The sequence below is a fragment of the Accipiter gentilis genome, chromosome 9, assembly GCF_929443795.1.
Source record: "Accipiter gentilis chromosome 9, bAccGen1.1, whole genome shotgun sequence".
Taxonomy (NCBI): Eukaryota; Metazoa; Chordata; class Aves; order Accipitriformes; family Accipitridae; genus Astur; species Astur gentilis.
The window spans coordinates 17,573,651-17,594,725 of record NC_064888.1 but is presented as its reverse complement, the minus strand read 5'-3'; the positions used below and the strand labels follow the sequence as shown (position 1 = coordinate 17,594,725).

Sequence of the window (21,075 nt, the reverse complement as noted above, 5' to 3'; positions counted from 1 at the left end):
GGGGTCAGTAGGGCAAATCAAGGAGCCAGATGGCTTACCTCTACCCTAAGGAAACATACCAATATTTAGCTGGGCATTTTACCAAATAAAGGCAGGACTGGAATCCACAATAAATGTGCGAGTTGGTTAAAACTGCATCCTTCTCTTAGATTCACAGCTACAACCTCCTTGAGGCATGAGCTTTTTATACTTCACTGCCGCTTTCTAGCTTTCTTCAAGTAACTGCATCTTAGAAGATATTAGAGGGGGGTGCAACTCATTTTATTTATGGCCTTTGCACAGAAACAAGTTTCAGTTATTTTAATCTGACTGAAATAAGAAACCATAATCCATGGATGAAAAGACAGTGGACAAACTCAGTTAAATCCCTAGTACCCTGAGGACGTATATTTTGTCCATTTCTGTTTTTTTATGTTCCCTTTTTTCTGCTGTTATTCCCAACTTTAACTTTTGAAAAGCCAAGCAGTTTAAGTGGCTGGGCCTGGGGAGCTTATTTGTATGCAGCACAAATTTCAGGATCTGTTCCCAAGCCTGTGCAGAGTGAAAAATGGCCTGCATTTTCTTGATAGCCCATGTGGTTGTAAAGAATAAATGGCTAATGAATTACAGATGAACATTGACGCAAATTAATCTTCCTGATGTCCCTGGGTTATATGGCAGCCATTTAAAAGTTTAATCAATACACTAAAGTTGAAAACATGCAGGCACTGCAGTTGTTTGGATGTAATAAACATCAGAGGGAAACGGGAGGCTTGTACCCAGTCCATGTATCATAATGACAGGTATTTATGTTTAATGGACTAAATATTTTTTATTGGAAGAGAGCAAATGTCAGCTTAACTTTGTAAGCCCTGCATTCAACTTTCCTTTGAGGTTGGTGAGAGACGGCTGACATGTCATTGAAAATGAAATGTAAAAAAACCAATTGAGACAAAGCGAGGATAAGGAGCTGTTTTGCCGACGAGATGTTGCTTTAATGCTCTGCAACTATTCATTAAATAAAATGTAAACTCTACTATTTCAAACGTTGCAGTAAAATGGTTTACTAGGGCAGACTTTTAATGGTTATTAGGGAAAACAAGAGCCAACCTCTGCCAAATATTCTTTTCTGGAATACGTTTTATTTGAAAAGTCTTTTCCTGAGTTACAATTTCAGCAGATTTATAATTATGGAGCAGTCGTTCCCCCCCTTCCCCTTTCCTTTTTGAGACAAAGAAAAACAGAAAAATAACTTTCAGAATAACCATTTGATGGTCCTTCCCCCCCCCCCCCCCCCCCCCGCTTTGAACAGAGTAATAGCTTTATATAAGCTTCCCAGGGGCTTGGATATTAATTGCACTTGAAGTCAATAAATTTTAGAGCCATGTGTGTCCAGGACTTACCCATCATTGCTATAAATGGGGAAGGAGGCTATACAAGACTGCCAGATTCACCAGGCCTGCACAGTTGCTTGGCTATGTGCAAGACCACGTAAATTTATATTCTTTAGATAAAGAAAAATGTTGTTGTCATATCATTTGGTCTTATAAGAAGACAAACTTCTTCCATGATAAACAAAAAACTCTACTAAATGGAAGAAAAAGGGAAGATCATGTTTTACCATCTTTCTGTAATCTGTTTCAGTATTCCGTTTGTTGGCTGATCTTACTTGAATGGACCCTTGATGGTCTAGAGTGGTCTTATGAAGCTTCTGGTAGTGTATACTGTGGAACCACTTCAGAAAGGGAGCATGGTCTCAAGCCTATGGGTCACTGTTTTCTCCTTTGGTGATTGGTTGAACTGGTTCTCTCTTGACTTTGTCATCTCTCTAAAATACTCTATTCAGTTGGTCTTAGTAACACTGCAGTGAGACGTCTGGTAGAGGCTTGATGCCCTCCTACTTCGTGATGTCCAAGCATGTTGTACTGGGTTTGCCAAAGACTGTTTAAGGCAGACAAGTGCATTGGGGCAGTGGCAGAAATCTCATATTACTGAAGAGGCACCCGACATACCTAACTTCTGTTTGGCAGGCAGGCAATTTTATTTTAAGTTGTTATTTTAACAATTTTATTTTATCTCAACATGTCCTTGTTACGTGGCATCAGGTTCTACTTCAGATAAAGTGGCTACTAATGATGTGAATAAAGACAGATTTGGCTTAATAATGTTGTGGGTTGATAGTGTCATATTTATAAGAGGTCATACACTGCTTCCTGATAACACAATAATTGTTGAAGAAGCATCTGAAAATGTTACTCTTGTCTACTCCCTGGATGATAAACTATTTGCATTTTAGAGCAAGCCCATAAAAAAATATGTGTTTACAGCAGGAAAAATAACATAATGAAATGAGCACATTGGTCAGACAGTCTGTGAAGGCTGAAGAACTCACAGTGCAGCACAAGATTGAAATCACGCAAAAATGGCCTTTTTCCCCTCTCTGCTGACCCTGTGTCACTTGTCCCAAATAGCGTAGCTTCCTAGTCTCAAGGACCCAGTAGGGCCTAAACTGATGATGCTTCCAGACATGCTACTTTCTCCTTATCACACATCCAGTGGTAGGGAGTGGGTTGCTCCTTCCATTGTATTGCCACACTGCACTATGGCTAGGATTTACCTGGAATGTAGCGTAAGGCAACTGAGCCATGGCATACTGGTTTATGGCCATTAGAAATGGTCTATTGAGTAGTTCTGAGCTGACTTCGATGTGACTGGTGAAGGGGAAGTTTGGAGCCTTATTATTGTCATAATGAAGCATCAAAGACTTAGAAGCAGGGTTGCAGTGTCCTTCTGAATTAAGTTACGTTTTGGTTCAGCTTCAAAAATTGTCTTCTGTTTCATAAAGCTCAAAAGCAGTTTTCCAAAACTGCTCAAAAGCAGTAAGCTTTAGTGGCATGTGAAGTAAAACAGCAGGTATCTACAGCAAAACATTAACAAGATTGCACCAGACAGAGGTGGTGCTAGTAGAAAATTGGAGGTAAAGACTGGGTGACATTAGATTGATTCTCTCTGTCAGACAGAAAACTCTCTTTTCAGTAACTATTCACAACAAAATATGAAGTCCTCTGTAAAGTGGTATGTTGGGGAGTGCAAGCTGCCGCTATCCAGCACACTACTCCCACAGCAGAAGACATAATAAGTTATTTTCTTGGTCAACCCATTACGCCATTTGACTAAATTACTCCAAGTTAGATTTTTACAACAAGAAGCTTGAATTTCAGACAAAGAAATCCCTTTTACCATGGTTTCTGAATATTTAAATTCTGTAGAGAGGCTGCTGCTATGTATTATAGGCTTAATGGATAAAATACAGAAATAAATAAATAAATAAATCTGTAAAAGATTTCTCTTAAAGCAAAAAGCAGAGAATGTGAGAGCTCCAAGACTTCATATTTGAAGTGAGGCTCAACTTCATTGAGAGAAAGTATCTAAGGGTGTATGAAAAAATATTGTCAAATGACAGAATTATTAGTGATTAAACATGGCTTTTTGAGAGCACTTTGCTTTCAGTTCAAAGTTACGTGGGTGTATATATGTACTTAAGTACAGCAGCCACAAACAACTGTCTTGAAGATTTACCAGCCCAGACACACAAATCTACCTGCTCACCCTTTGCCTTAATAAGTAACAATAAAAAAATTTAATGGTGTTTTATCTGTCCATCAAAAAAATTGCCTCTGACTACTGGCTGGGTAATGTTTTGCAAGGCTGATATGTACCGTGCATTTAAGTACCTACTTGTTTTTCAGGTTTTTTCCTACATAGTACCAGTGCAACAAAGATATATGCTATGTCTGTCATACAGTCAAAATTTTAAATAGTAATACAAAACTATTAATCTAAAATAATTTTAATCTAAGTGAAAAAGAAGATAGGCAACCATGATTTGGCAAAGTACCTTTTTCTTTGCCATGTTCACTTTGAATTCCCCAGGAATACAAATGTGATGTTAAAGGGTAAAAGCAGTTTGAGAATTATGCCAGTCACAGCCTTCTTGAACTGGGACCCACAGCCCTGACAGCTATTAAAAAATGAAGTAACTTTTGGTTCTGATTTTGTGTAATGAGCATATGACAAAAAAGGGGGTCACTTCTATATTATCCTGCAGGTGTAACTCTGCCATCTGTCATTTTATCCTGTATTTTATTTTGATGAAGAGAGAATATTAGGGAGAAAAAAAAAAAATCTCTTCATCAAAAACCTTAACAGGAAAGAAAAATTTCTCAAGACAAAGTCAGGTATTGTTGGTTATTTGTGATGGTTAAAAGAATTATCTGAAAACAAAGAAGTCTTTCACAATGATTCTAAAACACAAAAGCTTTAATAACATTTACATCTGTGTATCATCCATGTCTCCAAATGCAGGTCATGAATAACACATAAACTAGAGTATATAGGGAACAGAAGTGCTAGCACATCATTTAAAATCCAACACACCCCATCGTCAGTGGAATCAAATACACAGCAGGAATGGTTCCAGTTGATAGACACACAATGAAGTCATTGAAAATGAAAACATATTAATTATGTTCCTAAAGGTTAAGATAGTAATGGCTGAATTCTCTAATCCAGGAATAATATTAATGCCCCAAATCCATGCAGGAAAAATGTGTAACATTTCAAAAATTGTGGAAAATTTTAGTCACACCTATTTGTGTCTCACCCATGACTGACTCCACAGCTTGGAGGGTAGCAGGGGGAAGAGCAGGAAGTGCAAGACAAAGACAAAACCAGGGAGAATTATCAACAAAAAAAAGATGTTCTTGGTCCAAACAAGCCACTTGCACTACATGAGCTAATTGTAAGAATAGACTATTTCTAAACTACAGCTGTTATGTGCTTAAGCAAACCCTGCTGGGAGAACTGCTTTGTAGAACACCTCTGCTAACACAGACACACAGAGCACCCTTTAATAGAGGAATTCAAAATGCAGTGTTTAAGGGAAACCTTTTCCACTTCCAAATTTTCCTGAGCTTATTACAGGATGTGATCCTAGCTTGTCACTCTGACATAGGTTTCCCTTAAATGTTTTCTGTTTTCATTATCTTTTTGCCTATGTTAAATCAAAACAACAGAGGCTGAAGGCTCTGTGTGTGTGTGTGTGTGTTGGGAAATGGGTAAGGGGGGCTAAGGGGGAATGCTCAGGTTGTGTGATAGAAAATGATAGGTGTCAAAAAACCCCACTAAACACCTAGCTTGGTCGTGGTCATTTTCTTTGTATAACATTTTTTCTTTGTTTGTCCCTGGGGACTAGTAGGAGCACTCATATCTTAGTTAATTTTGGATGTATTCTTTCTCTACTCTTCCCTTCTCCCTCCCCTAAGTCCTCATCCATGCAGCTCTGACACAAGACTATTGCACCTGGGCTCCTGACTATATTAACTCCATTGTGTTGGTGTGCTGAGTGCCCCTGATCCTTAACGTCTTTATGCTAAAACCCAAATCCTTCCAACAGCAAGGGGTTAATTGTCTGCTTTCAATGTGCTTTAAAACTCTCAGCTCTTGGGAATGATGTTTCCATGAGGGTTGAATGTAATTACAAAATAATATAGGCACTCTGTCTTATTTTCAGTGAGTGATACTTAAGTCCTTGCTGTTGTTGCCACACGTTTATATTGGGGGTCTTCCTTCAGTGTACTTGATGCAAGGTATTTGCAAATTTGAGCCTTTGGGCTTTAAGTGTTGTGCTGCTTCTTCTGTTCCTTATTCACTACAGATTATGTATAATTGATGACCTGCATTTACAGACATGGGTGGTATACAGATGTAAATGTTATTATAGCTTTTATATTTTATGTTCTCTCTGAAAGATCATTTTGTCTTTGAATAATACTCCTGTTCAGATTTTGGGGGGTTTATCTCTAAAAGAGAATATGAAATGGATATTGCACATCATATATTTCTTAAAAGTAATTTGGAATTTTAGGGTATGGGATTGGTGGTGACTGATACACTGCCTGGATGAGATATATCCCTTTGAAAATAACAGCGCCAGTACATGCCTGCATCTGTCTAACCTCATAATTCACTTTCACATTGGGTTATGGATGTCTGCATTCAGTGAGTCTATCTTCCCTTTAGGTATTATTTCAGCCCTTTGAGATAATAAGGAAAGTTTAATTGCGTTGTTAATTGATTTTTTGCACAACATTATTACCTTGATTGATTGCAGAGTTGATGAAAATGTTAGACACAGGCAGTGTAAAGTATCAGCCCAGTAAGGAGTGGGAGCCTTGTGGAGAATAGATAACCTTGATGTTAAGAGCTATATCCTTCAGATATGTCTTCCCTTGACATATTGATGGCCCTTGAAAAGGGAAAAGCTGATTGTATGCAGAATGCAATCATTAAACCCACTTCAGCTGGCTGTTGATTAATTTGTTTTTTCCTGAAAGATCTAGTTAAAGGGAAGGCCTCACTAGTATCAACAGCAGCCATTTTCCAAGCTTCAGATTATTCTTAACCCTCTCCTAGAAGAAAGAAAAATGATACTGTCTTGGTTTAGACAGGCAAATTGTCTGAAAACATTTAGTCCAACTGCAATTTGGGGATTATAACACTCACTTTACCCCGTTAACTACTGATTCCTCTATGACCTCTCCTCCCCCTTCCTTCAGTATTCAGCTTCACCACAGCCACAGCTAGCAGAAAGTCACGTTTGATGTTTTCTGAGTAAGGCCAGTGTCTGTTCTCAGCCAAGATGCCAACAGGGATGTCAAGCTTGTTTTGCCCAAAGACTGAAATACTTCAGTAGCATATAGCTGCTTCCCAGGAGCCTCTCTGAAAGGACCAGAGGGTTCACTGCGCACGCATAAGTAGTTAAGCTTTCCTTATCTCTGAAAAGATCTTGCTTGTATAATTTTTTGTTACTGCTTTTGAGATCTTTGAGGTCTTCAGTAGGGCAGTTGTGCTGTGCATTGCTTCTGTCAGAGTGCAAAGGATGCTGTGGAAGTCAGCGTGCCCAGTACTTACTCCTTCAGGACAGAGACTGTTCAGTGCTGCCCCAGGCTTTACAGCAGCACTCGTACCCTGCTGTTGGGCATGTTTAACCAAACAGTGACTGTATGTGAGTAGCTTTCCCACTGTGAATACATGTGATGGTCTAATCCTGGACTACCTGTTACCTTCAGAGCACTTTCTGTTTTAATAGCACCTGCTCTGAGAGCAAAGGTTAAGAGTATTACCTGTAAGAGCCATTGCCTAAATGGCCTTGCTGTGGCAGATGGGGTTTCCTTGACTGAAAAACATTCTCTGGATTAAGGGAGAGCTTCTGTCTTAACCATTTCTCCCATTTGTATCAGCGAATGACCCAAGACATCTAAAATATTTATGCAGCTTTAACCAAGCAATTGAATGTCTCAGAAACAGAATGTGGTGGAGGTTTTATCCTTCAGTTAACCATTTAAAGGATATTTGGTAAAGTAGTAGGTAGCAGGTTATTGCTTCCTGTTTAGCTTGGTAGGTCTCAAAGACAGTTGCTGTTAATTTGTGCTTGTGAGTGATACAGTGATCAGTGTTGCTTGATTGTTTGGCCAGATGTGTTTTATTAGGTCCAATGTGCATATTTGCCAGTTGGCTCCTTTTTAATATAGGGACATGTTAACTTACGACATAGTCAAGTCTGACAAATTTGAACCAGCCAAATAAGTGAGTAATATTTCAAGCTGTCAAAGCGGGCGAATACTGATTAACTGACACACTCCAAAAGCTCTCACCAATATCCGTGCTCCAGTGGAAAACGTTTACTAAGCATAGTACTTGTTAGAAAGTCTTTGGTGCTTTGACTAAACTTTAATGACTCTGACCCTAATGGAGTGTTTTAATGTGCCTCTCTCAAGCTATTTCTTAGCCCCCTATCTTTTAGCTTTAGCAAAAGCTTCCATAGAGGCTAGAAGTGCATTTGTAAACTATGTTCTCCTGTCCACTGTGATTTAACCTTCAGCCTCGCTCTCATTAGCATGTTTTTAAAAGGAGGCTGAGGGAGAGGGAAAAGAGTTGAGGATAGGAAACAATGACAATGTTTTGGCATTCCGTACTGGAGGTAGTCAGTGTCTAGGAACTAGACACTGGGAACTAGACTATGGCCACTAAGTATTTAGCAATAGCAGATGGTGTTATATGCGATATAGCATAAAACAAAGTTCTGCTAAAAGACAAGCCCAGACTTAGTCCAGAGAACTAGATATTTGCTGAACTCTTTGGGTCTTTGAATCCAGACACATTTCTGACTTTCATTTGGTGCTATGCAGCAACAGCTATACAAGAGAGAAAGGAGCTCACCAGTTGTGTGGGGTCCGGATGTGTCTTACGAAGTGCCAAATGCTTTCAGTTTCCACTGGAAATCGAGGGAATCCAGGGCCTTGTAGTGTCAGCTTCTTAAAAAACACTCGTTTCTTTATTAGGAAGAATCATAGCAATCCTATCATTAGCAATTAGTTAAATGTTTCCTTTGTTTCTGAGGACGGGCTTGTGGAAAGGAGCAAGTAATGGCATGCAAAGAAGGTTCCCTTAACTGTATCATAATGTGACAGCAGCACTATTTCATTATGCTCTTTAATTTTATTTGAGACACTTTCTTTCTCAGCTTTAAAAATAAAAAGCAACTTGTCTTTATTTCAGATGACTCTCTTGAGAAATTTCAAACCAGTTGAGCCAGACTGAATTTTGTATGGCTTTTTTTTTTCCTAATGTGAACTCCTCCAGCAGGAACACATTTGAGATCCAAAAGCAAGTTTTACTCATGAGATGAGCCAAATTTATGTCTAAACTCTCCAGAAGGGCCCTGCTGCTCAAATTTTTTCACATAAGAATTTGTAATTTTATTGGAATGCTTGCAGACTTTCCGAACAATTATTCCAAAAGTTTGCTTTCTGCCCCATAAATCATGGTACATTTGTTTAATTCTATCACAGTTACTAAAAGAGCTTACTTCCCTCTTTTTTTTTCCCCTTGCATTTTACTGCTAATGCAATCTGCGCATGGTTAAAGTTTGCAAAGTACAATATAATTATACTCACTTTCTGTTTTCTTAATGACCCTGCCATTCTTTATAGTTTAACTCCATTGCTGATTAATGTACGTATTATTAGTAGAATGTAGTCCAAAGTCTAGAACAGCCTACACAAATGCCATTTTTTTGTATATTAGCCAAATTAACTGAAGATCATCTAAGTTAATATGGTGACTGTAAACTGAACAGCAGAACTTTAATATATGGTAGGGATGGGATTTTGCAACGTCCTTTTCCTCCACCATTCTGAATATGTTAAAAGTGTCTCTTGCGTCACTTCAGTGATCATACTGTTGCATTTTCAAAAGTAATAGAAAGCTCGTTCAAAAGAGTGCTAGAATTTCTGTTGTGAATGTGAGAGAATAACGAGTGCCAGCCCAGCTGCAGTGGAAGCCGGTGGTGCAGACGGGCGGTCGCCTCCCCCCAGTACAACATTCTGAGCCTTTTGTTCAGACCACTAACCAGTGACATCCTTTTGTAGCCATCTGTATACACAAACTGATGCTCACCGAGATTAGTCCACCAGAAGTCAGGCTCCTGGGCGAAAGGCTGAAAGCAGAGAGTGTATAAATATAGGCTTTGATCATGACAGAACAAGAAATTGGCTGCAAAACTAACAAACCGTATTGCTTTAATTGTCGTATCGGCATATTGAGTTTGGTGCTGCGGTCCGCGTCTTAGACAAATGCATGCTGCCCTCTAGTGCTGATGCTCTCGGCTTGAAGCTGCCTGACGGGAGGCAAGCCGGCGAGATGGCTCTGTTTCGGTGGGGAGTGGCTTTTTGCCTGGTTACAAAAATTGCTAGTCCAGTTTGGGGTATTTGACCATTAGCAGAAAGCAATCAAGCTCTTGTTGGTTTAGAGATGAAGGGCATTGAACAGGTGTAACCTGACTTGCACTGGATATTTACAGGAACTCGGTCTGCATTTACTACTTTTATTTACACCATATATGAGAATGAGATATGCAAAGAAGTGTTTTGAAAAACTAAAAGAACTGTGAACCCATACTTCCTTTCCTCCATCTCCGTCAAGGGTATTCAATACATCCAAATTTAAGCACCATTTCACCCATAATATCTGGCATGCTGATGCTTTCTGTGCACTTGGGTTTCTTCGACTGCAGTACCTAGCTGACTATACAATTTATGTGTCTGAGTAATTAAAAAAAATCCACTTTAAAATTTCAACATATTCAACAAGAAATATTTTGTCCTAAAGTCGGCATGAATTCCATCCGTGACATTATTTGACAGTGCAAAAATGGTAAAGAGGCACTGCAGAGACAAAAGCATTTGGCTTTTTTGTTTGGTGCTTTTTTTGCTTCATTTTCACTAGAGAGAGACAAACCCCCCCCCAACATATTTCTCTGGTGATGGTTACAATAAGCATGGAAAGATTCCAAAGAAATCCCAAGTGTAGGACCTTAAATTGTAACAATGATACCCAGAGGACTACGGAACTGCTTAATGATTTCAAGTATTATGCCCTAAATGCTCCTATTTTAGCCAACACTAGAGAATCTGTAGACAGCACATGCCCAGATCAAAGCTGATCATGTCAATGTCATTCAAGGAGGGAGAGATACCCTCCTTTTCCTCTTCTCTCCCCCCTACCCTTTTTTAAACAAAGTATGACATCTGAGGAACAGTGTGTTGATTGTTCCACTGCCAGGATACGCATAATGGAAACATTAGCTCCAAGATAACTTTTAATCTGTCAGCCTAATGGCTCCTTAATGTGTAGAGGGCTTTAAATGTATGTCAGCCAGGGCTGTATAAAGTAATATAGTTTGTGGCCTGAATGGATCTAGATGACTCCACACCATGACACAATATGGTTTATTATTAAGTATCAGCTCATCAGCTTATTCCCACGGACTTGGACAAGCGTCTCAATTTTCCAGTAACAGATTATGTGAGAAAAAGCTTGCAGTGCATTTTTTTCTTTCCTCTTTTTTTCTTTTACTTTTCTCCCCCCCCCCATCAAATTACAAATTTCATCCCCAGCTGCATTGGGAGCCCTGAAGTGTATTTACAGCAGGCTGCACTTTATCACACATCAGCTTGACTGCTAGTTTACACTGAACATTTATGCAGCTCCCTTGGCCTCGGATGCAAACTTCACATCTTTGTATTCCTATCACCTTCATTGCAAATTTTTCCAACATCCTCTCCCTGTTGACTGCTTTCCTTCCCCTCTCCTACTCTCACTTCCCCACATACTCCCCCCTTTCCCCCCCCTTCCTACAAACAGGCCAGTGAGACTTGACATGTCACAGTACTTGTCTGTGCAGGATACTTGCAATAATTCAGTGTCTCAGTTTGCCTGCTCTGATTCCTCTCAGCTCTACCTTAGGTGTATAATTCTGACTCCATTGCTGTAGACTGGATACAGGTTTGATTTTGTGCCTTTCAGTAATTTCTTTCAGTCTGAAAGACCACTTTGTGCCCCATGCTGTAGGGTGTCCAGAGGAAAATGTTATCGCATTTTGGCAACCCTGTGCAGGGAGCAGAGCAAAGAGGTAATTCATCTCCCCTGAATGTGAAGGTTACCTTCCTTTAGTGTTGTTACCCACAGAGGGAATGGAGAATCAGGATCAGCAGTTTGCTACTGAAGGAATGTCCTCCTTCTTCAGGAAACCTCTGATGGACCACATTCCCTAATCGATGGGGACCTCTTTGGGAGTATTTGGGGACCACTCTGAGTATTGTGGCCACAGTGTGGGAATTCTGCTTTAGCTGCAGTGAGCTCTCTTCAGCTTTCTCAAACACAACCTGATCCCTTTATGCACAGATAATTTTGGAGGAATTGCGTGTATTTTTGCTTACGTTTAGTGTTTCTATCCTCTTAAAAATAAATTAATTAGTTTATAACATAAGGGAAGTTAATATTTGTACATTTGTTATTTGAGCACTTATGTGTATTTTATGATATCGTTTAGGGAATTCTTGTTTAGTTTTGGTTTATTGCTATGATATTTCAGGTCTTTATAAGATAACCCTTCTACAGCATTCAGCTGTAGCACAACCAAAGTCATTCAATTCCTTATCAGTTGTATGCTTCTCTCTATATTGCTCCCTCTGCTCTGATTTAAGGAGTCTAGATCCTCTGTCTTGACTCCAACCTGGAGCATTCTGGAAACTGTGGTTGCAACAAACAGATTTAATTGTAGTAGTCAGAGATTATGTCGCATTAACAAGGACCTCTGTGACTCTTCTGTTCTTTTCCTGTGTCATGTTGCAGTTTTTGAGCTTGAACTTCCCCATACTGACAGGTGTGCTGGGGCAGAGTGAAAGTCTGAGTGGACCTCTCTGAGTTACATACTTGGCTGCTTTTGGGTGGACTTAGTGACCCAGGTGATCCTTTACATCTTTTCTTATCTTTCAAGTGATTTTCTCAGATTCCTGTGTCAGAGTGTTCATAGGCTGGATCATGTTCAATAGAAACAATTATTCAGTTCTACCAAAAGTCAACATGAAATACAAAAAGTCTGTCTATAATTCCCTCCCTTCTTGTTCTATAAGTTTATAGTTCTAAATTTTTTATTAAATTGGTCCATTTTACAGAACATGGACCAACAACATAACTCAACAAGCATTCTTTTCTGCTTTTGGCTCTAACAGATCTCCTTAAGTAAAGGATTTCTTGTTTCTAATTGCTCAAATTATTGTTCTTGTTTATAAAAATGTATTTCTATATAAACAACTGTGAAGGCCCAGCTATAACTAAATAAATGTCTGCAAGTTAAAGCAGATGCATGAACCTTAGAAGACTGACTTGGAAAAACACTCAACATTTTAGGACACCCCCCCCCCCCCTTTTTTTTTTTTTTTTTTGCATTTGTAAAGTATCTCCCTGATGTTACAGCCACAAGACTCAGTAAAACTAGAAGTGCACTACTTGGGTCCAAGTAAACTTTCTGTTTATTCTTTTTTTCCTATCACTGTTAGATATTTAGCATCTCTCATCTCCTCTTCTCCCACCCCGCCCCAGGCCCCCACACTTGCCTGCTGTGAAGCTGGATCTGTGCTCCCCAAATTTCAACTGATTTAGATGCATGTCAGGCTAATGTTTTTGTGTTTTTTTTGGTTTGGTTTGGTTTCGTTTGGTTTTTTTAATGATTCATTAAGGATTATAAAGCAAATCTTTTGAAGGAACACATTTGGAAATATTTTGATACTTTTTACAGCATTCAGTTGTTTGACTGTTCTTAATGATGAATATAAAATAGATAGCTCAGGTACAATTAGATGGTGTGATTTTTTATTTTTTTTTTTATTTAAACTAAAATGACTGTGAGAGTATATACAATTTAATTCTTCTGATTTGGCAGAAAAAAAATAACCTATGTGCTAGTAAAGGTGAGAGGATTAGGATCCTAATTTCTTGAAAATCTCTAGTACTTCATTTGTCATAGAAAGTCAAAGTGGAATTGAAAATAGGTTGTCAACTAGACAAATAGATAAAGTTGTTACAATTTCTGTGAAGATAAATATAAAATGAAAAATTACTAAACTCCTGTACCAAAGGATTTTTTGTTTCAAACCAACTTTACTTATCCCTTAGATGAAAAGGTTTTTAAGAGTTTCAAATTAATTCAACTGATGGAGGTGTTTTGCCTAAATCAGTAGCATTGTAGACTTGAAACTGTTTGCAGATAAGTATTTATTCTCCTCTAAATGTTGTAGGTAGGGAATTATTTTCCTTTAAAGGAATTTTATATTAATATTTAAGGGAATCTTGCAACTTCTGTTCATTAATTGTAGAATATGCCCAAGTGCCTATGAAAAAAATGATAATGGTATTGATATTTCATCCTGAAGGGTCTCAAAACAATTTACAGATTGGTAGTATAACCATGCTGAAATGCACCCAGCTTCTTGGTGGAACATGGCAGCTGTTTAATAGCCCATAGCAAAACTATACAACAGCAGGTTGTGGAAAAAAGAGATGAATATGGATCAAATAAAAATTGGTAGTGGAGGATTTAGGTACTGTAGTCAAATTAAAGTTAGGTGAAGTGGAATTCCGCTATAATATTGAGTCTGTTGTATGAAGTGCTACACTTTATCTGACCACAGCTCCTAGTACAAGGACCTGTGGTTAGCCCATGTGAATGACAGGCAGAGGACTGTATGCTGAAATGTAATCCCTGATGTATGCTGTAGACCAGTGTGTTTGACAAACAAATTTAGTTGTGAATACTTTGCTGTTCACACTTGCGGAGGGGTTTATTAAAAACATTTGATGTTAAAAGGGGTGCCTGAGGGGGTTCTTGGGCAGATGTGGCAATAGGTTTTGATGGGGGTGGCAAAAGTTTGGCTCGACTACTTAGTTTTAGTACTTACTTTTTAAAGAAAACTGAATGCTACTGGAGAAGTCTGTGTTGCTAACAGCTGCCCCAGCTGTGATGGCTGAGAGGTGATTTTTTATAGATGTAGAACATTTATTTGCTAGGAAAAAGAGCAAACCAAGAAAGGCAACAAGATGCTACCAGACAATTCCCTTAGATCACTGTTGGCCTGAGCTGAATTTTGACCTGTGACTGAGGCTGTATGATCTATAGGTCTAGCACATCCCATTGCAACTTCATTTTACCATTTTCCATGTAATACATCAAGATCTGGAAACTTCTTTTCCTCTAGGAAAGTGTATGGAGGTCCAGCTGCACCATAGCTCTCTGCAACACGTGCCCAATTTAAAATAAGCAAACGTGACTTGAACAATTTTTCATGTGCTTTAGTTATGCATGTATGTATGTATTTATTTATTTATTTGGATAATTGGGTTTTCCTTCAGCTAAGGAAAAGCTGGTGGTGCTGACATTACAATGTGTTTGTGAAGAAAGACTGATACCACAACACATGCAAGCAACTGCAAGGTCATTACTTACCCAGCATAATTAGAACATCCATTCTGAAGGGGGAAAACATTTAAAAGATAAAGAGTGAATTTAAAAATGATTCTTCCCAATGCATTTTTTTCATAATTATAGTTTTAACAGCTTCTGGTGATGGTAGAAACAGCTACTTAAGAAAAATTAGAAGCCTTATTTGAGGAAGATGATCCCTCAGGAGACCTTGTGTTGTCATTTCTTAAGAATCGTCAGCAGAAACCTCATTCAGGATGCTGTGTGTTGTTTTGATGTATAGGGGGTATACTTAGCTTATTATGGCCAATGCTGGATATTTTAATTAAAAAACACCACAACAGCCACAGATGTATTGTTTTCCCCTTATTCCTCCCCTTGTCTGTGTGCAAAACCACAAGCGTACTCCTGCCCCTGAACTGCAAGGAATGAGCGCCATAGCAGATAAACAGGAGAGAAGCAGTAGGTTTCCTAAATTCACGTGTGACGTATCTTAGCAAATCTCATTGCGAAAATTCTCAATGCAGCACACAAGCCTCTTGTACTTCTCTGAGTTTTCTGTGGTTGCCAAAGAGAGGTGGGAAATGGAGAGGAAAAACAAAACAAAACAAAACAAGCCAACCAGTCACCGCATTTAATTTATGAGCAAGATTATTGTTTTACAAATAACCTTCATGATAAATAAAGTCTCATGGCAGCATTTTCAACCATGCTTTTATCAAGACTCTCTGAGCGCTGTGTGTAATATGCCTGGCAATCGAATCACAGCTGTGTGCCTGGTTAGAGAATCTCTGCGGAGACAACACTTCCTTAATTTAAACAATTGTAGGCTGCAGGAGTTCAAAAATTTCAGCTGACTTTAACTGTCACTAGCCCAAGCACCTTTATCCCCAGGCGAGCAGCAGCAGCTGGATTTCATTTCCTGCTGCCAGACTGTCCGACATCTTTGCTGAACATCCCAGGAACTGAGCGTCTTTACTTTAAGGATTTTATTCAAGGTGACAGCTCCTCACACTTTAGCGTTCAGATCACCTCAAGTAGCTGAGATATCAGTGAAAATGAGAGCACTTCTCCAAGCAAACGCCAAATTTAGATTGACTGAGGTTATCCTTAGGCCTCTAGACCCAGCCTCCACGACAGCACAGGCCTGCCAGTAACTTTAAAACTACAGCGGAGTTTGTAATGATGTCTGGGGAGAAATATTCTGCCGGAGCAGTGGAGGATACTATAAGCGATAGGAAATGATGTCAGATTTAGTTAGGGCTGGAGACAGTGTTAGAATATACTTGGCATAATATGGCACCGGTATCTCTGTCAGCATCTCTGTTTTCTGTCACCGCACACAATCCAGGGCCTGTCTGTAGCCCTGACAGTGTCTTTTCAGATCAGGTTATTGCCAACTTGGAGACTGGCTCAGTGCAGCACCATACAGCCCCCTTTGTTTGAAGTCTGCCCTTTTGTCATTAATGCACTTGATGTCTATTTAAATCTGATGGTGAATGCAGTATCTGTTTTTCTGTCAAGAGATCATTGACAATATTAATACCTCATGTCCTTGCCTCATTTTCTAAGCACTGACACCTAGCTACAGTCTCCAGCATTCATCAAACAGCACTCTCTCACCAGCATCTCTATAAACAGTCTTGCTTCCAGTCCTTAAGAAATGCGGCAGACCTCAAACAAGACTTTTATCAATGCCAGTGAAAAAGGAGTCTGAAGAATGCCATTAATAAACTGTTCGTATCCTTTACATTTAGAGCTCTAAATGGCCTTGTTACCAACCGAATGCCTGCCGCAGTTTGACTTGGAATATCATCTGCTTAGGGGGAAAAAACCTTGCTTTTCATTAGAGGCTTGTTTAGGAATGATAATATCATCCCTTGAATGTGGAAACTGCTCCACTAGTGAAATTATTGAAATTGAAATTATTGAAGAAAGCTCCGTGGAGGAGGGGAAAGGGATTAGGCACTGCACCATATAGTCCCCATTTGTGTTATCCTGAAGAGGAATGTGTTTTTCACAACAAATGACAGGCCTATCAATTTATTTTTTTCTCCTATAGGAATGTGTTACTATCCTGATGTCTTAGAAGGAAAGAGCAGCATGGGTTAACATTAATCTTGCGCAGCCCATGCCTTCCAAGGCTTTAGTTGCTTATCTGATGCATGTTATATTGGAAAAATAGATGCAGATTATATAAAAGCTTGCATACTTAATTCATACTGCAGGTATTTGCTGCGTGAGTCCTGGCAAGCTATGACAAACAGCACTGAATTGAGGATCTGCTCCTCCCCCATCTTTACCCTTTATGTAAGGCAGTGTTTGTCTCCTTTGGGCTAGGGTATGTTTGCCCTTATGGGGGTGAGCTAGGTACTTCAGTGACTGCTGTATTAAGACACTCCCGAGGTAGAGGAGACCCTTTCACCTTCCTTCCGTGCATGGGAGATGACTTTAATTTGACTGTACGTGCCTGAGGGCATAAACAACAACTCTGCTAGTAAAATTTAGCATCTTTGAGGATGTTCACAGGTGGGATGTGACTGTGAACTTACGTTTTCACATACCGCTTAGTACCACCAGAGGGGATGCTTTTAAATAAGGTAGTGTGATCCGCAGGTATGTGTGTCTCACCCACAGCAGTTAAGGCTTCCTCAGGCATCTTGCTGCCTGTACCCACTTAGAATAATGTGCCTTGTCTCCCAAAAGCAGTGTTCTGGCTAATTTTTTAAAACATCCTCTATATACTGATATTTACCATAATTTATAATTGCATCTGGCTCATAGGATGTCGTTTAGAGAGCTACTTTGGAAATGTTTTTACTAGATGTTTATTTGTATGTCTGGGGAAAAAAGCTGGAGTCTGGAGGGCTAACCATTAGGAAGTCCCAAGTTCTAGCCCATGTCTGTTGGTGACTTCCCATGTGGATTTCAGCTGGTCAGTTCAGTTCTCTGCCACTGCAAAGCAGGGATGGCCTTAGGTGCTTGTAGTATGACTTTGTGAACATTTGGAAGGTTTTTCCTGGATCCACGTTAAACCGTAACTATTTTCTGCTTTTTTTCTTTTTGGTTTTAATCATCAGGAAAACCCTGTAGACATGTAGCAGGGAGATTACAGAGAGTACAAAATGTAACTTCAGCCCAGGCTTTCTGGTTTTCAAAAGCGGGAGAGAGGTACTGTGATTTAAAATACAGTGTATGATGTTTCAGTGTTATGTCATTCCATTTTTGAAGACACTTGTGGGTGTGTGTTTAACAGGATAGGTCGTGCAGATATTTGAACACGTTTTCCCAGTGGATTCAAAACTGCCGATTGAAATGGTAATACTGAGTATTTCAAATGCACAAACTTTCTTTTGCAGGACAAGAGAAAACTGTTCCCATCCCTCCTTCAAATTTCCCTAGTTATGTGCTTTATTTGCATATTATGCCACTGCTGTCCTAATTGTAATTAATTTCCTTTTTATTCTAGGCATTTTGGGAAAATGCCACTACATTTACTATGGAAAACATTCTGAGGGCAACAGATTCATCCGAGATGACCAGCTATAAAACACAGCGTTGTTCTGTGCCTCTTGAATCCCTCCACAAAAGAAGCACAAATTGCATCTAAATTTTAAGCATGTAACTAAAGTCCTCTAGTGCCTTCTGCTGACTTTGCCAAGCCTGTCAAGATCATCCTTCTATCGTAGTCCGAGTAGTCACACAGAGATTGACATGATTGCCTTTAAGCGGGTCCCATCCACCAGTGTGACAGACAGCTGCAGCCGAGCACCCAGCCTGACAGGAGGAGCACCGTGATGGATTGCCTGGTCCAATTGCTGCTTGCAGAAGAGCAGGGGTCACACCTGGGGCTTCAGTGAGCATGCTCTACTGGTTGGCGCCTTAGCACGTTTATCTCCAGCTTGCCTGTTGAGTGAAAGTGGCTGGTGATATCAAAGTGTTTATAAAAGAGCGAGGCTATAATTTCAGATGAAAAAGCCCTTATCTGTTCTTGGTTTTTCCCCTGTGAATTAAGTGCTTGTGTTTCTATCATCTCATACATGCTTACACAAATCCTTTCACGGTGTTTTTTTTTGTTTGGTGTTATCCCCCCCCGAAATGAGCCTAGATGGATCATTTTTTATTTCAACAGGGAAAAAAATAGATCCTGAAAATATTTTGGCCATGCAAAGTACTATCAATTTGTATAGTTGTTTATATGCAAAGGAAAAGGATTTAAGCAATTTTGCAGACAAACAAAATTTGCTAATTCTTAAATTACATTGCAACATTTACTAACTCTGACCTTCAGAAAAGCAATCATTTTTTAATGCTGTAGAACAGTGGCACAGCTTAACTGTATGTACTCGGAAGAAGCCCTCAATTGTGATATTGACAGTGTGTATTATTCCTGGTTTATGGCACAAGATAGTCTTAACTTGTACAGAGATTACATTTAGCATTCAATGCTTAAATTTGGAAAGAAAAAAGTGCTTAAAAGGAGTGATATAAAATAAAATTGCCACCAGATGGGTATGATTATTCAGAGGGGAAGAAAAGTCAATAAAAGTAACTGGTGGAATTAACATAATTAACAGCTTTACTGGTATGTTATAGAGATGAGTTCTGATTAATCCCTTTTGATGTCTATATAAGAAAACCTATTGTCAAATTTTCAGTGGAAAAAATAAAAATGCATGGCATATTTCTGGCTTTTCTGATAAACAGGTTGGACATATTTAGAATCACGAACTTGTTACTGTGAAAAAAAGTCTCAGTACTTCATGCATGTACTATGTTAAGTGTTGCTAGATACAATGGTATTGGCCAAGGAATATGCAAAAATCTTGACCTCTGGGCTGTTCCAAACCCATGCATATTGGTCCCAATTGAGAGCCATCACTGGCTGGTTTTGGCTTGTTTGAAATTACTTGGCGGTCTTTATTCACTTTCCTGGTTGAAAAAAAATGTCAGTTTTCAGACGTTGCTTACTTTGGGGGGCTATTATCAGCTAGTGTTGCAGGTAGAAGTGAACTGGATATTGAAGCCAATCGTGAATTCAGGTTTGACCGATGAAAAAGAGTGAGACACTGGCAGAGTGACAAAGGAAAGCTTGCTGCTGCTGCTGAACTTTTTAGGTCTTAGTCAGTAAATGGAAACCTTCACACACTCTGAAAGTCTATAATAAATCCTTAACAGGTACTTAAAATCAGTGATGAACATAGAACGATCGAGTTCACACCACCTGTGGTTTAAATTGAGCTCTGAGCTCTTTGCCATACAAATTGGTGTATGGAAAGCACCTTCTAGCCACTTGTAACACCTTTGCTAATGTTATACATGGCTACAAACGAAATGCCAATTCACATTAGAAGTCCTAGGAGATATTAGATAAAGGAAAACTACATGCCTCTTTTTAAAATCAAAAACATCATTAGAAATATTTAGGGCACTTGTCGTCTCTCTTGGTTACCAAAATAACAGCAATCGTAGTTTGTTCCTATCATATTTTCTGTTTTGAAGCCTCCACACATTTTGGCTATGGCATATTTCAGGCAGCAGGGTTCTGAATGGGGGTGTTTAGAATAACCTAATGTCACTTTCAGTCTGGTTGCATATATGTTCTTGTCCTTATAAAAGGCTTTAACCCTGCCTCAAACAATAAACAGCACTTGCAAACTGACCGCATGATTTTTCCATCTTTATTTTGCTTGTTTACTTTTCCTAATGTCAAAAACATTTGTATCATTTTCAGGAGTGTTTTCTTCCCAGCAAAGCTTTGGAGGCAAAAATATTTTTGGAATGAGATGTGATCAAAGTCTCTTCCATTTTGGCTTTTGTTTTCACTTGGGGGATTATATACCTATAGTTAAATATGGTAAAGCCCTAATTAAAATTTGCTCAAAGGGAATTCACACTAAATGTCACTGATTCTGGAAAATCAAAAGGATGATCTATGAATAATTATTTTACATTACTAATAAGTATTAGGATATTATTTAAAACAAGCATGGATGTTTGTTACTGTTTATGCTAACATCATTCTTTTTTAATATGCGGAACATTTTATTTTCAGATGTCTTCTGCCAAAGTTCTGTTTTAAGACATGGCAAACTTTTCAAACCTGGGGCTGCTATCTACACTTGGTTCTTTCCTCAGTGGGAACTGCGCCTGATTTCTTAACTAAGTATCATTTAGGATGAAAGTTGCAGTAAAGTAATCTAAGAAGAGATTCC

The 21,075-nt window shown here is 39.0% G+C and overlaps 1 protein-coding gene across 1 annotated transcript in view; it reads left to right on the top strand.

Annotated features, from left to right (window-relative positions):
* LRMDA (leucine rich melanocyte differentiation associated) overlaps positions 1–20,505 on the top strand; it is a 692,212-nt gene extending 671,707 nt beyond the window's left edge. The window contains exon 7 of the mRNA XM_049811164.1: positions 18,330–20,505. Coding sequence (XP_049667121.1) covers positions 18,330–18,409 — 80 coding nt within the window. The 3' untranslated portion in view covers positions 18,410–20,505. The remainder of the gene's footprint in view (positions 1–18,329) is intronic.
* Positions 20,506–21,075: the final 570 nt, after the last annotated feature.